This window comes from Penicillium riverlandense (genome assembly GCF_028828495.1).
Source record: "Penicillium riverlandense strain IBT 135883 chromosome Unknown utg000006l_segment0_segment0, whole genome shotgun sequence".
NCBI lineage: Eukaryota > Fungi > Ascomycota > Eurotiomycetes > Eurotiales > Aspergillaceae > Penicillium > Penicillium riverlandense.
The window spans coordinates 2,244,400-2,256,868 of NW_026643197.1; the positions used below are offsets into that span (position 1 = coordinate 2,244,400).

General features: G+C 48.8%; 5 protein-coding genes across 5 annotated transcripts; 3 read left to right on the top strand and 2 right to left on the bottom strand.

The window, feature by feature from the left end:
• Positions 1-259: 259 nt before the first annotated feature.
• N7474_007121 (uncharacterized protein) lies at positions 260-1,324 on the top strand (the record flags this gene model as incomplete). The annotated part of the gene is made up of 1 exon (XM_057198531.1): positions 260-1,324. One exon carries the CDS (start codon positions 260-262, stop codon positions 1,322-1,324), a length of 1,065 nt encoding a protein of 354 aa, XP_057051971.1.
• Positions 1,325-1,757: 433 nt separating this feature from the next.
• N7474_007122 (uncharacterized protein) lies at positions 1,758-2,810 on the bottom strand (the record flags this gene model as incomplete). Its single annotated transcript, XM_057198532.1, has 3 exons — positions 1,758-2,117; positions 2,202-2,378; positions 2,442-2,810. The coding sequence occupies 3 exons, from the start codon at positions 2,808-2,810 to the stop codon at positions 1,758-1,760; spliced, it is 906 nt and encodes a 301-aa protein (XP_057051972.1).
• Positions 2,811-6,930: 4,120 nt separating this feature from the next.
• Positions 6,931-8,910, top strand: N7474_007123 (GMC family oxidoreductase; the record flags this gene model as incomplete). Its single annotated transcript, XM_057198533.1, has 1 exon — positions 6,931-8,910. One exon carries the CDS (start codon positions 6,931-6,933, stop codon positions 8,908-8,910), a length of 1,980 nt encoding a protein of 659 aa, XP_057051973.1.
• A 900-nt stretch (positions 8,911-9,810) lies between these two features.
• N7474_007124 (glycoside hydrolase family 16 protein) lies at positions 9,811-10,764 on the bottom strand (the record flags this gene model as incomplete). The annotated part of the gene is made up of 1 exon (XM_057198534.1): positions 9,811-10,764. The coding sequence occupies one exon, from the start codon at positions 10,762-10,764 to the stop codon at positions 9,811-9,813; it is 954 nt and encodes a 317-aa protein (XP_057051974.1).
• A 701-nt stretch (positions 10,765-11,465) lies between these two features.
• Positions 11,466-12,197, top strand: N7474_007125 (uncharacterized protein; the record flags this gene model as incomplete). Its single annotated transcript, XM_057198535.1, has 1 exon — positions 11,466-12,197. One exon carries the CDS (start codon positions 11,466-11,468, stop codon positions 12,195-12,197), a length of 732 nt encoding a protein of 243 aa, XP_057051975.1.
• Between the last annotated feature and the right edge of the window lie 272 nt (positions 12,198-12,469).

Below are 12,469 nucleotides of genomic sequence, written 5' to 3' on the forward strand. Positions count from 1 at the left end.
CAATTCCCTGCACCACCTCACCTCTGCTTTGCATCGTCGGCCAACCTGCTTGTTTTGTTTCCCTTTGTAATTTACGAAAGGGGCCGGTTACACGCTCGCACGATTAATTCCAATTTCAAAGTCTATTCTTTGCACAGTTTCAGCCTCGCAATTTTAAATTTTCTTTCTTCCTCTTTTGTTTTCTTCATCTTCTGTCCTCTTCGCTCTCTTTTCTCCCTTCTAGGCAATGTCTTATAATGACGAGGATGACGACCCCATCATGTGGCCCCCAGTGCCGTGCGGAAACGCTGAGGACCCAGATGATACGGCGGCCGCACGAGCGGCCAACGCGCCGCCGCTGCTGCCGGCCAAACGGCCGCGGGCTCTGACACCTCCGCTTCCTTCTGAAGATGGTGTAGGAGAGGGAGATGACGAGGGCGGCAGCAGAAATGGAGGAGAGCAGCAAAGCAGCAGCAGCAGCAGATACATGCTGCGAAACCGGCCTGGCCCAAATATCACAAAGGCTGCCCGCAAAACTTCGTCTTCGGGCCGTCAGCGCACAGCCGACCAAACGCAGTCTCGGTTGCTTTCGACACTGCCCGCCGAGATTCGCCGAGCTATTTGGAGGCACGCCGTGGGCGGGCAGCTACTTCACATGGCCCGTGTCCCCAACAGACTCGTCGCTCTTGAATGCGCCCAGCCAAAGGACCTGACCAAGGACCTGGAGACCCTCAGGCATGACTGCTGGTGCATGACGAGAATCGGAGCCCTTCGTGGTACCATTACACGCGTGTACCGAGCCAAGAACAGTGCCCAGCCCACACGACCTGCCAACCTTCTTCCTCTGCTGCAGACCTGTCGGCTAATATACGCTGAAGCAGTGTCAATGCTATACCAAGACAACATCTTTGATATTGATCATGTGGATACACTTCTTTACATGAAAAGATGTATACTCCCTCAGCGTCTACATCAGATTACAAGACTTAACTACTCTTGGGATTTCTCTCAACCTGTATACCCAGATTCTCCACGCTACAAGACCTGGTGTGAAGCGTGCAATGTGCTCTCAAGTCTCAGCGGACTACAGGAGCTTACAATACACCTCACCGGAACTTTCGAGGTAACCTCGGAGTATTTCGAAAGTAAGTCCTGGGTGCCCCTGCTGGATGAACTCAAGCAGGTCAAGGCAACCCGGCGATACGACGTGTATATCCCATGGTCCGAGGAGGAGTGCAGCAGGGCGGCCGCTGAGAATGACTTCCCTTTCACCTTGGTGTCTCGGCCCCAGAAGCCGCTTATCCCACGGAAAACTGCCAAGGGCGAGATCGTTACGCTATTTTAGGCTTTGGATTAGGCTTGCTGGAGCTGGCTTCGGTGTGACGTTTTGTAAAATCAGTCCAATTATCTAGTTTATCTTAGCGATTCTAGGCGGCGTTAACCTGGACTTCTATAAGGATACCTATGCCAATACATGACGGATATAACCACATCATCTGTACCTTGTGATAGCCGGACATGCATGCATTTAATTAAGAAAATGCCGGACTCGAGTAGTAAACCGATGGTCTCCTTGGCGGGCGGCTCCCGGTCTTGCTGTTGTTGGCGCAGCCATATAGTGGAAGGCTGTCATTTCCCAGCTCTATTATTCCAAGGCAAGAGAGCCGCGGAGACGCGGCAAATCTATATGAGCAAGTACAATCTGGACACGACTAGCTAACTTACGCAAAATGTACAGGCTCTAAAGGATCAGGTATGGGCTTTTGCCATTTCGCCGCTTATGCCGGTTTAGTGTACAACTGGCGCAGAGTATCAACCAACTCCACCTGTCCCTTGAAAGTGGCATTATCATAAATAAGATCTCCTGCAATAATCCCACCAGGCAATATTGCTGTTGCCAAGTCGACATAATCTTGTAAGTACTCTTCTGGAATCTGCTTCGCAAAGTGCCCTGCAAGGTGATCCTTCTCGATAGCCCTTAGTTCAACGTCCTTCCCAGTAACCTCCTCAACTGCGTTCTTGAGGTCTATTGAACTGTAAAACCGAGGACCAAATAACTTGAGGAAATGCGGACTGGGATTCGTGGACTCTGAGAGCAGGGACTTTGCACAACATTCGCCGACATCTTTACGGCTCACCTACGATTGGAATATTTCAGCATGGACCATGTAGCTAGCACCCTGCCTTGCCTGTGGTCTTGATTGAATAGATTGAATACTTACTAAAGGAACCTTGTAATCAAGAGGGGTAATCCACGAGTGAATAATAGGCGGGTCTGCCTGCGCCATCTCAAGAAAAGACGCGAATTCCTCTTGAAACCAGGAAGGCCTGACTATAATCACCTCAGGCGCCGCATCCTTGAGAATCCTTTCAGAAATATGATTTAGGCGTATAATGCCCTAGATTGTCCCACTCTGTTAACCGTAATATACTATAATAGAAAAGGAGCATTTGAAACATACAATACCATGGTCGTACTGAGAGCCTATAGCCGAGAGGAGGACAAGTTTCTTCACATTTGGAGCATCCCGGAGGCTATTCTTAACATTTTCGGCGCTCCGAGTTGCCCATTCTCCCTGATCAGGTCCATCATAGATAGCCGGTGGGATATAAAAGACTGCATCTGAGCGGCTAAAATCAAGGGCATCCCCAACGCCGATGTCGCCTGTGGCGGTTTGGAAATTTGGGTTGGCATTGAAGTTGTCCGGTACTTTGGAGGTGTCTCGATAGATACCACGGACACAGGGTTTGCTTTCAGACCCTAGGAGTACACGGATTGTCTCTCTGCCAATCCTTGTGGAGGCGGGCACGACTGTAATGTGGTGAGACATTTTGGGAAGAAAGAAGGTAGCAATCTGATTGTAGCCTAGAGTATCTTGGAAAACTTTTTGATGAAGCTAGGGCCTAGATTTAAATACACGGAGCAAGAAGCACCAACAGATTATTTTCTACAACCTACGTGGTTTCCAACTCGGCTCAAACCTGTTACAGTACAAGTATCGAAGTAGGGAAAACGTCACAGCCTGCGCAAAACTTTCGCCTGAAGACTATAGGAGGAGCACAGAATATCGGAGCCGCGGAGCCGCAGAAAACGGAGGGGGGTTTCCCTCGGTCCGATTCGTCCGAGAGGGGAGAGCGCTGGTCGGGGGAGGCAGGGTAAGTGGATTCGAGGCTTTCTTTATGCTCTACGGACTTCAAATCAAGGTGTCTTTTTATTTTCTTTTTCTTAAAATACAACTACCGTGTACATCTGCTTAGCTCTAACTCGAACACATTGCGCGTCGCAAAAGACCCTTTCTGCGAAGACTATTAAAGTCTATAAGGCACCTACCTCCGCTTTACAACCATTATAACCTACTCTAACCGCAATTATATTATTTCATAAGTATGTTGCATCCTTATGACTATATACTAGGGCAGATAGCATCAGCAGGCGGTCGGGGAAGGCAAAACCTGTTTTGGAATAGTGATAGACGCTAAACCCAGAGTGAAAGTGCCGAAGTAGCAATATTCCTGGATAGCTCTCTATAGAGTATCTGACTGGATATATTACATGACTGATGTCTGGTAACTGTAACAATATAATGCGTCTTTTATTGAACCATAACTTGCAATATACGGAATCCACGGATATCAAGACGGATGCAGTTAAGGGACGATCAGCTGATACTATGACGTTATATAAGCAACCGCAATATATAGTCGACAAGAGGTCCGTAACAGACTTAAGCAGAACCTATGAAATTTTATGGGAAGACACTGTTTTCACCACAACCTCATCGAGCCCTTATACTATTATACCAAGCATAAATATTAATTCCACCATGCGTACAGCAAGATTTGTCAATGACAATATCACGGTGGTGGAAGACGCCGATGTGAGGTTGACACTCGACGATGAAAAAAATACGGATGAAGCTATAACTTTACTTTGCCCTGGAGAGACCAAAAAAAATTTCACCGGCAAAATTGTCTGTATTGGACCTTATGAGACCTATTGTACTAGGTCCTGGGAGCTTTCAGAGGATGTGGAATTCGATGCTAATAAGGATGTTACTGTGACGGACGACAGTGAGCAATCTATACAAAGTGTTTGATGAGTAACTACTGACCCAACTAAGCGCTCGAACAAGGAAAGAAGGTGGTTTGGATCGTCTAAAGAACGGAAGCTCGTGAGTGTATGTAGGGGAATCTGTTTTCGTGTATACGCAATCCTGTAAATGAAATGACACAGACAGAGATACAGACAGACGGGCTACTTAAGCGTTTGTGGAATAAAGTGTTATAGACACTACCAAGAAACAAATATAGCGCGGTGTGCAACAAGATATTGGAAGAGGATTGTCCACTTCGTGCAGCAGCCTGTGCCATCTGCGATACAGAGAGTTCTATACTACAGATCATGTTATAGGTAAGCTCGTGCTTTGAGCGGGTGAGGTTGGGCGCCATCCTGGTGTAACCACTTCTGAAGACCTTCCGTACCAAGGGACGGGGATCTTCGAGGTTGGGTATCGAGGTGTCAGATGTATTGAAGTTACCGGTGAATACACCTCACTGCAGTCCCAGTTACTCTCTGCAAGAAACGATGCGAGCCCCACTGACAGAGATACTACAGAATAACTCCTTGTATATACTCATGTGTCTTGGGTATTAGGGTAACTGGTTCGAGATGTTCTGTAAACTAATTCAGACTGTCTGCCTCATACTTCACCCTTTTTCCATCGATAAGGACCTAAGAATTTCAGCGGTGCGACGAAGTCCAAAACTGCAACATCTGAACAGAGCCGCGAATATTTTGCCGCTTGTTTGGAGAGCCAGGCAGGGTCGCGCTCCTGAAGGGTTTCCCATGGTGTCCCAAAACTGTAATGTAGCAGTTGCTAGCATCATAGCACCATATATCATGTCGTCGTTACCCGCACTATAGGAGACTGCATCAGGTGGCATACATGGCAGGCTCTTGACAAAACCGACGAAACTCAGGATACTAATAGGACGGTGAGATCCTACTAGCAGTGAACCGCCGGACTCATAACCTCTTAGAAACGAAAGAAGGAATCAATATGCTGCATTCTGGAGTCAAAGAGGAGGAAGAGGACATTATAAGGTCCTGCAACACAAAAGAAACGAAGTACGGACGAACGACGGAACTTGCCCTCCAAAGACCAACTTTTAAAGACACAGTTTAATCATAGATGCAAGTGTCTTTCCCAGTCCTGTGGTACCTTCCCTCTGGGCCCGGGAACTGGCTGGCTACGTGGATGATGTGATGGTGAATGCAAGGGCGGGCCCAGAAACGTTTCCTCCGTGCGGTAATCAAAGAACCAATCCTCGTCAGGCTCAAAGCTGTGAATGATAGGATGTCCCGTCGACATAGAATGTGTGGAGGCGTGCTGTGATGGAGACGAGTCACAGCAGCCAATGTGTCCACACTTGGCACAACGACGTAGATGGAACCACCATGCATTGGCAGCTTCGCACTCCACGCAGCCGGGGCCACTCGGTGGGGCGTTCAGATCAATTTCTTCGACCATGGTGTACAAATTTGCTTGATATGTAGTGAGTCTGTTGTGGATGAGTTGATAGCTGCTCTGCAGTTGACGGATGACATATCAACTCACTACTGAATGGGTGTATGAGCAGCTGGTCGATATGAGAGAGGAGGGATAATGTTGATATGGATACTGCTGAGGGGCTGGATATATATGCACCATTTTATATATAATGTCATAATGATGAGTCATGCAAAGAAGATAATACACGTTCACAGCGACGCAGCAGCGCCACCAGCGCTCTCGATTAGGGTCTAAATCCTCTTGGAGGTATTTTTTTTTTTAGATCCAAACATTTTGTCCCACGTCACATAGGACTAAGCAGAAAGTTTTATGTCGCGCTAGGTGGCAAAAGCTGTTAGCCGTTTTCGTAGATCAGAATACATCGGATTGGACAAAGGCTAATCGTTATCGAAGAAGTTTGGTTCCAGCATACCCGTGGCAGCATCCACTATGAATTCCAGGGATATTCAATTAATCGCCAGCGGTATGGGCGTTATAACTTTGAATTGTTACCAGCACATATCATTCGTCTTCAACTCAAAAACCATCAAGGCTGCACTGGAGGCGGCGTGCATGTAGCTGTATATTGATGATATTGTCAGTGGTGCCACTGCTGAGGATCAAAGGAGGCGAAGAACCAGTGTAAAATAATTTGCTCAGGATGAAGGAACATTTAGTGATGCTGGAGCAGTTGATCATATTATTCTGTATAGTGAGTAAATTTGTTACATAGCCTCCACACCAGCAATCATAAGTATCCTAAGATGATTACTACTGTTGATACAGCACTGAAATATAGTATATGGAGTTTGTTTAAAGCCCTTGGAGGGTCTTTGACAATCATTGTGCTTTAAGTGGTCTTACCGAGGCCTAGTCGATCTACGCAACTCCAGTATTGCTCTGCTCTCACACCGATCCTGGGGGGGGATTGTGTGATTTGAGACTTGCTCGAGTAAGAAGAAGAGCTACGTCATTGGCATAAATTCCGATGTTGTGTGCTGAAGCATCAGATTGATTAGCCATCAATATGGACTTTTAAACATTGTATACAAAGCCTCAAGCTACTGTCTTGAAGAATTAAAATAGATTAAATAAATCAAATAAAATTTTTAATCTTTCTCTGATTTACAACAGAACCATCACAGTCTAGAACAGCACTCTGGATCGTTCCGTGTGTGGTGACACTGAACTAACTTAAAAATAATTCGTCCGTTAATGCCTCAATTCAGCCGTCGGGAAATATTACGTCATGTTGTATTGGTTGTCTGGCGAGGATGATGCTCTCGATTTCAGTTAGTCAGGCTTGTTCCACACGGACAGAAGGTTTTAAAGCACTCGCAGATAAACCTGAAGATATGCGGCTCTCCAAAAAGAAACTTCCGAGTTTGCGCATGTAGTCATGAGCGAACGTTTCACAACTTCCGTGCCCGGGCCAGCTGTAAGCGCCATCGGTGTGGACAATGACGCGCCTCCCGAGGAGGTAGTCGACATACTTGATGGCTACGAGTACGTCGTAGTCGGTTCAGGCGCCGGTGGTGGACCTTTGGCCGCGAATCTCGCCCGGAATGGCCATAAAGTCCTCCTGCTCGAAGCAGGGGATGATCAGGGAGCCAACATCCACCAGCAGGTTCCAGGCTTTCATTTCCTGTCCACGGAGGATGAGAAGATGCGCTGGGACTATTTCGTCAAGCATTATGCGGACGAGACCATTGCGCGGCAAGACTCGAAAATGACTTGGGAGACAACCACCGGAACACTGTATGTCGGATCGAATCCGCCAAGCGGATCGAAGCCTAAAGGCATCCTCTACCCCCGCGCAGGAACGCTTGGTGGCTGTTCGGCACATAATGCTCTGATCACTATCTATCCGCACGAGAGTGATTGGTCAAACATCGCCCATCTCACCGGCGACACTTCGTGGGATCCGAAGAATATGCGCCAGTATTTCAGGCGCCTGGAACACTGCGAGTATCTTCCAAATGGTACCTCTGGTCACGGCTTCACCGGTTGGCTGTCTACGAACCGCGCTGATCTCGAATTGACACTGCGGGATTCTAAGGCCCTTTCTATCATCACTGCTGCTGCTACTGCCATGGGAAATACTATCCTCGGCCTGATCCCCGAGAAAGTTGCACAACTATTTGGACTCCTGCAGCGGGACGTGAATTCCAGTGATCCTCATCGGGATGTGACTGAAGGCGTCTATCATATACCCCTGGCCATGAGTCAGGCAAAGCGAAGCGGCACTCGAGACTTTCTCGTAAATACGGCTAAGAAGTATCCGCTGCATATCAGGACAAGCTGCCTCGTTACACGTGTGCTTTTCGAGGAGGATTCTGTCATCAGGAACACACCCAAGGCAATTGGTGTCGAGTTCCTCGAAGGCAGCAGTCTGTACAAGGCTGATCCACGGTCAAGTTTATCTGCCGCCGGCACCAAGCACCGCGTTCTCGTCTCTCAAGAGATCATCCTTGCGGGGGGAGCTTTTAACACACCGCAGCTCCTCAAGCTGAGCGGTGTCGGCCCGAAAGACGAGTTAGAGAGGTTTGGTATTACTGTTGTTAAAGATATGCAGGGCGTTGGCACCAATCTCCAGGACCGCTACGAGGTTCCCGTCATCATCAAAGCACAGGATGACTTCCAGAGCATAGCAGAATGCACGTTCGGGAAGCCTGGGGACCCAGCCCTTAAACAGTGGATGCGCCAGTGTGGACCCTATCTATCGAATGGACTCAGTATTGGCATAGTGAAGAAATCCAGACATGCTGATGGGGACCCTGATCTCTTCATATTCGGTGGCCCTACCCTCTTCGAGGGCTATTATCCTGGGCATTCTGAACGCGCCACCTTCGACAAGAGACATTTCACGTGGGCCGTACTTAAGGCTCACACACGTAACCGTGAGGGAACTGTCAGGCTCGACTCAGCCGATCCTCGGGACGTGCCTGATATCAATTTCAATTACTTTGGCACGAGTGCGGCCGCGACAGAGGCATCCGAGCGGGACCTTAACGCTGTTGCCGAAGGCGTCGGCTTCGCGCGCCACATCATGGACAAGACCCCACTGTTCGATAATGAGCCTCCTGAAGAGCTGTCACCTGGCCATGAAGTCTCTTCCGTAGAGCAGGTGAAGCAATTTATCAGGAATGAGGCGTGGGGTCATCATGCTTCATGCACCTGCCCTATAGGGCCAGATGGAGACCCAAAAGCCGTTCTTGATTCTCGCTTTCGTGTCCGCGGTGTGAGAAACCTGCGAATAGTTGATGCATCTGTCTTCCCGCGCATTCCTGGATTCTTTATTGTCCTTCCCATCTTCATGATCAGTGAGAAGGCGACTGATGTTATTCTTGAAGACATTAGCGAGACCCGCCATGTCTGAAACGCCTCAGTGCCTGACATAGGTGGCAGCAGTCACTCAGTCTCCATGTGTGCAGATGCCAAGTGGTCGAGTGTTTCAGGTGAAGCGCTGCGATCCGAGAACTGCCCACCGTTGCTCAACTGAAGCGGTCAGTGCGACAGTCGCGCTACGGAGGTGATTCTCGCCTGGCTTCTCACCCTGTTTATTGCGCACTCACCCTTCTCACACCCGGTCGCGCGACGCTCATCCACTTATCACCCTAAAAGCAGCCAGGCGACACCCACCCGACTACTGGCTGCACATGAGCCGAGTATTCTGCACGGCCAATACTCAATGTGCCTTTAGCGCCTAAGCGGCACTCGAGGGTGATATGGGTGAGAAGTCTGGACACTGGGTGAGAGAGGCGACAATTCTCACTGAGGGTTGATGGGGGCAACTCATATAAATTTGAGCTCAAGGGCTCATCTTTTGCTCTACTACAATTTAATTTGATTTGCTTTATTCTGAAAAATATGTTCACCTAAAGAAAATTCTTAAAGAACTCGAGGAGACACCAAGACCATATCCAATTCCTAATACTGAAATATATCCAGACAGTATTTTTCTAGTCTAAAGAGTCAGTGCCATTTCGAACTTGACGTTGATCAGTGAATATGGGACCTGGAGCAACCAAGGGGCCAACAGGAATGCGGAAGTAGCTTAGATATATAGCAAAATTATGAGTGAATTGACTGATTCTTGAGCAAGGCAAGAACTGCGAGAATAACTAACTACAAGCCAAGATGCATCGCTTTGGATTTTTGTTTAAATGGTTAATTTCGGTCTATCACTATGCGACAACTCATCTCACTCACCTAGTCAGACAAAAAGTAGGGGATGGGGGTATAGATTTACTTTGCAATGTGAATTTCCTTCCTTTCGTTACATGGTATTGCCATCTTTGGAATCCCTCCAAGCCCTGTCAAACTCTTTCCAACCCCCAGGTGGCGCGTCCCACATGGCCAACTCACGAACCACTGTCTCGTAGCATCCATCGCTGGGCATATTTCCCTGACAGACATTTCCTCCAACAGCGATGTTGATGAGGATTCTGAAATCACTCATCTTCCTCGTGCCAGGCGGCTTCTCGGCCCTCATGATGGGCGTGCCATCAATCAACCAGACCAAGCGCCCCCTGCCCGTTGTTTCGTCCTCGTCCCAGATAAAATCGTACTTCACCCCCGCCGCCGAGCTAATATTGGGGATGGGGGTTTCGAGAACACGATGCTTGTTCCAGTCCTGGCCGTTGAAGTGGCCCCAATGTAGACAAGTGTGGTTGACAGCATCGCCGTTCCACGCTTCCATTATGTCGACTTCGCCATCCTCCGGCCACTTGAAGGGGTCTTTAGGCAGCAGCCAAAAGGCAGGCCAGATACCTCGGGCCACCGGCGCCGTAATTCTGGCCGACAGACAGCCCCGTGGTCGGCTGAGGGTCTGAAGACTCGACAGTCTGGCGCTGGTAAACTTCTGGGTAGAGTCGGGATGCCCGTGGTTGATCAGAGCGCGCACGATCACCGCATCGCCCTGGGTTGAATGGAATGAGTTTTGGCGGCTGTCGACATAATTCTGCGACTCATTGTTGCCCCATCCATGTTGACCCTGTTCGTGTTCAAAGTTGAAGGACACCGGTACTTGAGGATGTAGATTGGGCCGCCAGTAGATCTGGGGTTGCGAGAGCTGTTCCTGATAAGCCAGTGGTGGTTTGCTAGAGGTTGGAATAGGCGGTGGGGGAGCCTCGTTGGACGATGGTACCGGCTGAGGGGCATGATGGCTTATTTCCTCCCAAGCCTTGTCTGCCTTATTGATAATGCCCTGAAGGGCCTGTCTGAATGGCATGTTGAGAACGGCCTCGGTATGGATGTTAGGGTTGCACAAGTAACTAGCGAAGACGCGGAAAAAAACAGTAAGCAAAGCTGACGTCATATTGATCGAGTTCTTACTCCTTCAAATCCCCTTTCACACCCTTTCGCCATCGTACTTCGGGAAATATTGCTCCCTTCCTGAGACTGGACAGATCTAATCAGTGGACACATGATGCCTCCATGGGCTAGACCAAGACTCAGATCGTATAAATTATAGACCCACATATCTATCACATGACCAATCGGGAAGAACAATGAAGATCTGTGAGGACCATATGGTTTTAGATAGTTAGTTAGGTACTAGCTAGTTAGTTAACTTATATGGAGCATCTATTACTCAGCGATAAGCACTCACTTAGTTAACTAGCCTTAATATAAAACCCCTCCTATATGATCACTAAGCCCCGGTAGTAGTGATAATCTAGCAGCCGGCTACTTGCTAGGCCTGCCAAGTAGTTAGAGCCTCAGGCACGGATAGTATGCAAACGCTACAAACCTCTCGGGAGCGCAACAAAACTTTGGCATTGATCACAAAATTTTAAGACCTTTAACTCCTAATATATGGCCTATCTAGCGTGCTAAGACTTAACGTTAGTCACATCATCACTCCTTTTTCTTTCGACACAATCAATACCAATACCAACACGTGCCTCTCTGCTCGCACTATCTCCAAGTATGGCAGAAGCGTGCCATCACCATCACCCCCCTGCAACAGAACTCTCCAGAGCAGAGCGCTTCAAAGCTACGCACCTCGCTGCGCGCCATGGCAACTACCACCAATATTATGCTAAGTTCCGGGCGCCCACCGTCCCGGATGAGCGTCTTTCCATTCTCCCATCAGATATCCTCCGCAACGCGCGAGTCATAGACCTAGGCTGCAACGCGGGCAAACTGACCCATGAGGTGATAGCACACTGCGGCGCGGCCGCCGCAGTCGGCGTCGATATCGACCCGTGGCTGGTCGAGCAGGCGAAGGCGGCGTACCCGGACGGGCCATGCACATTTGAGCACTTTGACTTTGTGGATGCGTCTGCGTACACAGGTACCGCGCTGGGCAAGTTCGACGTTGTCCTACTGCTCTCTGTGACCAAGTGGATACATCTCAACAACGGGGACTCCGGGATGTTGACGCTATTCGCGCACATACAAAGCATACTGAATGAGGGGGGTTATCTCGTCGTTGAGCCGCAGCCTATGAGCAATTATGCGAGAGCTTCAAGGAAGAATAAAGACTTGAGAGAGACATATAAGACGATCCAGATCAGGCCACCGTTTGAGGATGAGTTGAAAGCGCAGGGATTTGAGAGGATACTGAAAGTTGAGAGGGACGAGGAGGGGTTTGCCAGGCCCGTACATGTTTGGAAAAAAAAGTACCATAATATGATCAATGGAGGTGGCTTAATATGAGTCGGGCGAATCGACTTGCATCGGGAAGACGTAGACTCTTTGGTTGGTTGGTTAGTAGGTAAAAGGTGACAGACGATATATATTTAACGCAGGATTTACTGGAGGAACTGATGGGTTAAGATTTGTTGACAGGAGTCCCATCCAATGACTATCCACCGCCCCTTAGCTAAGAGGGTTAGTTCATTGGTCGCGCGAGTCGGGGTTGATTTTCACCATGATTCTCACCTTGTCTATAGCGCACTCATCCTTCTCACCCTCGGTCGCGCGACCAT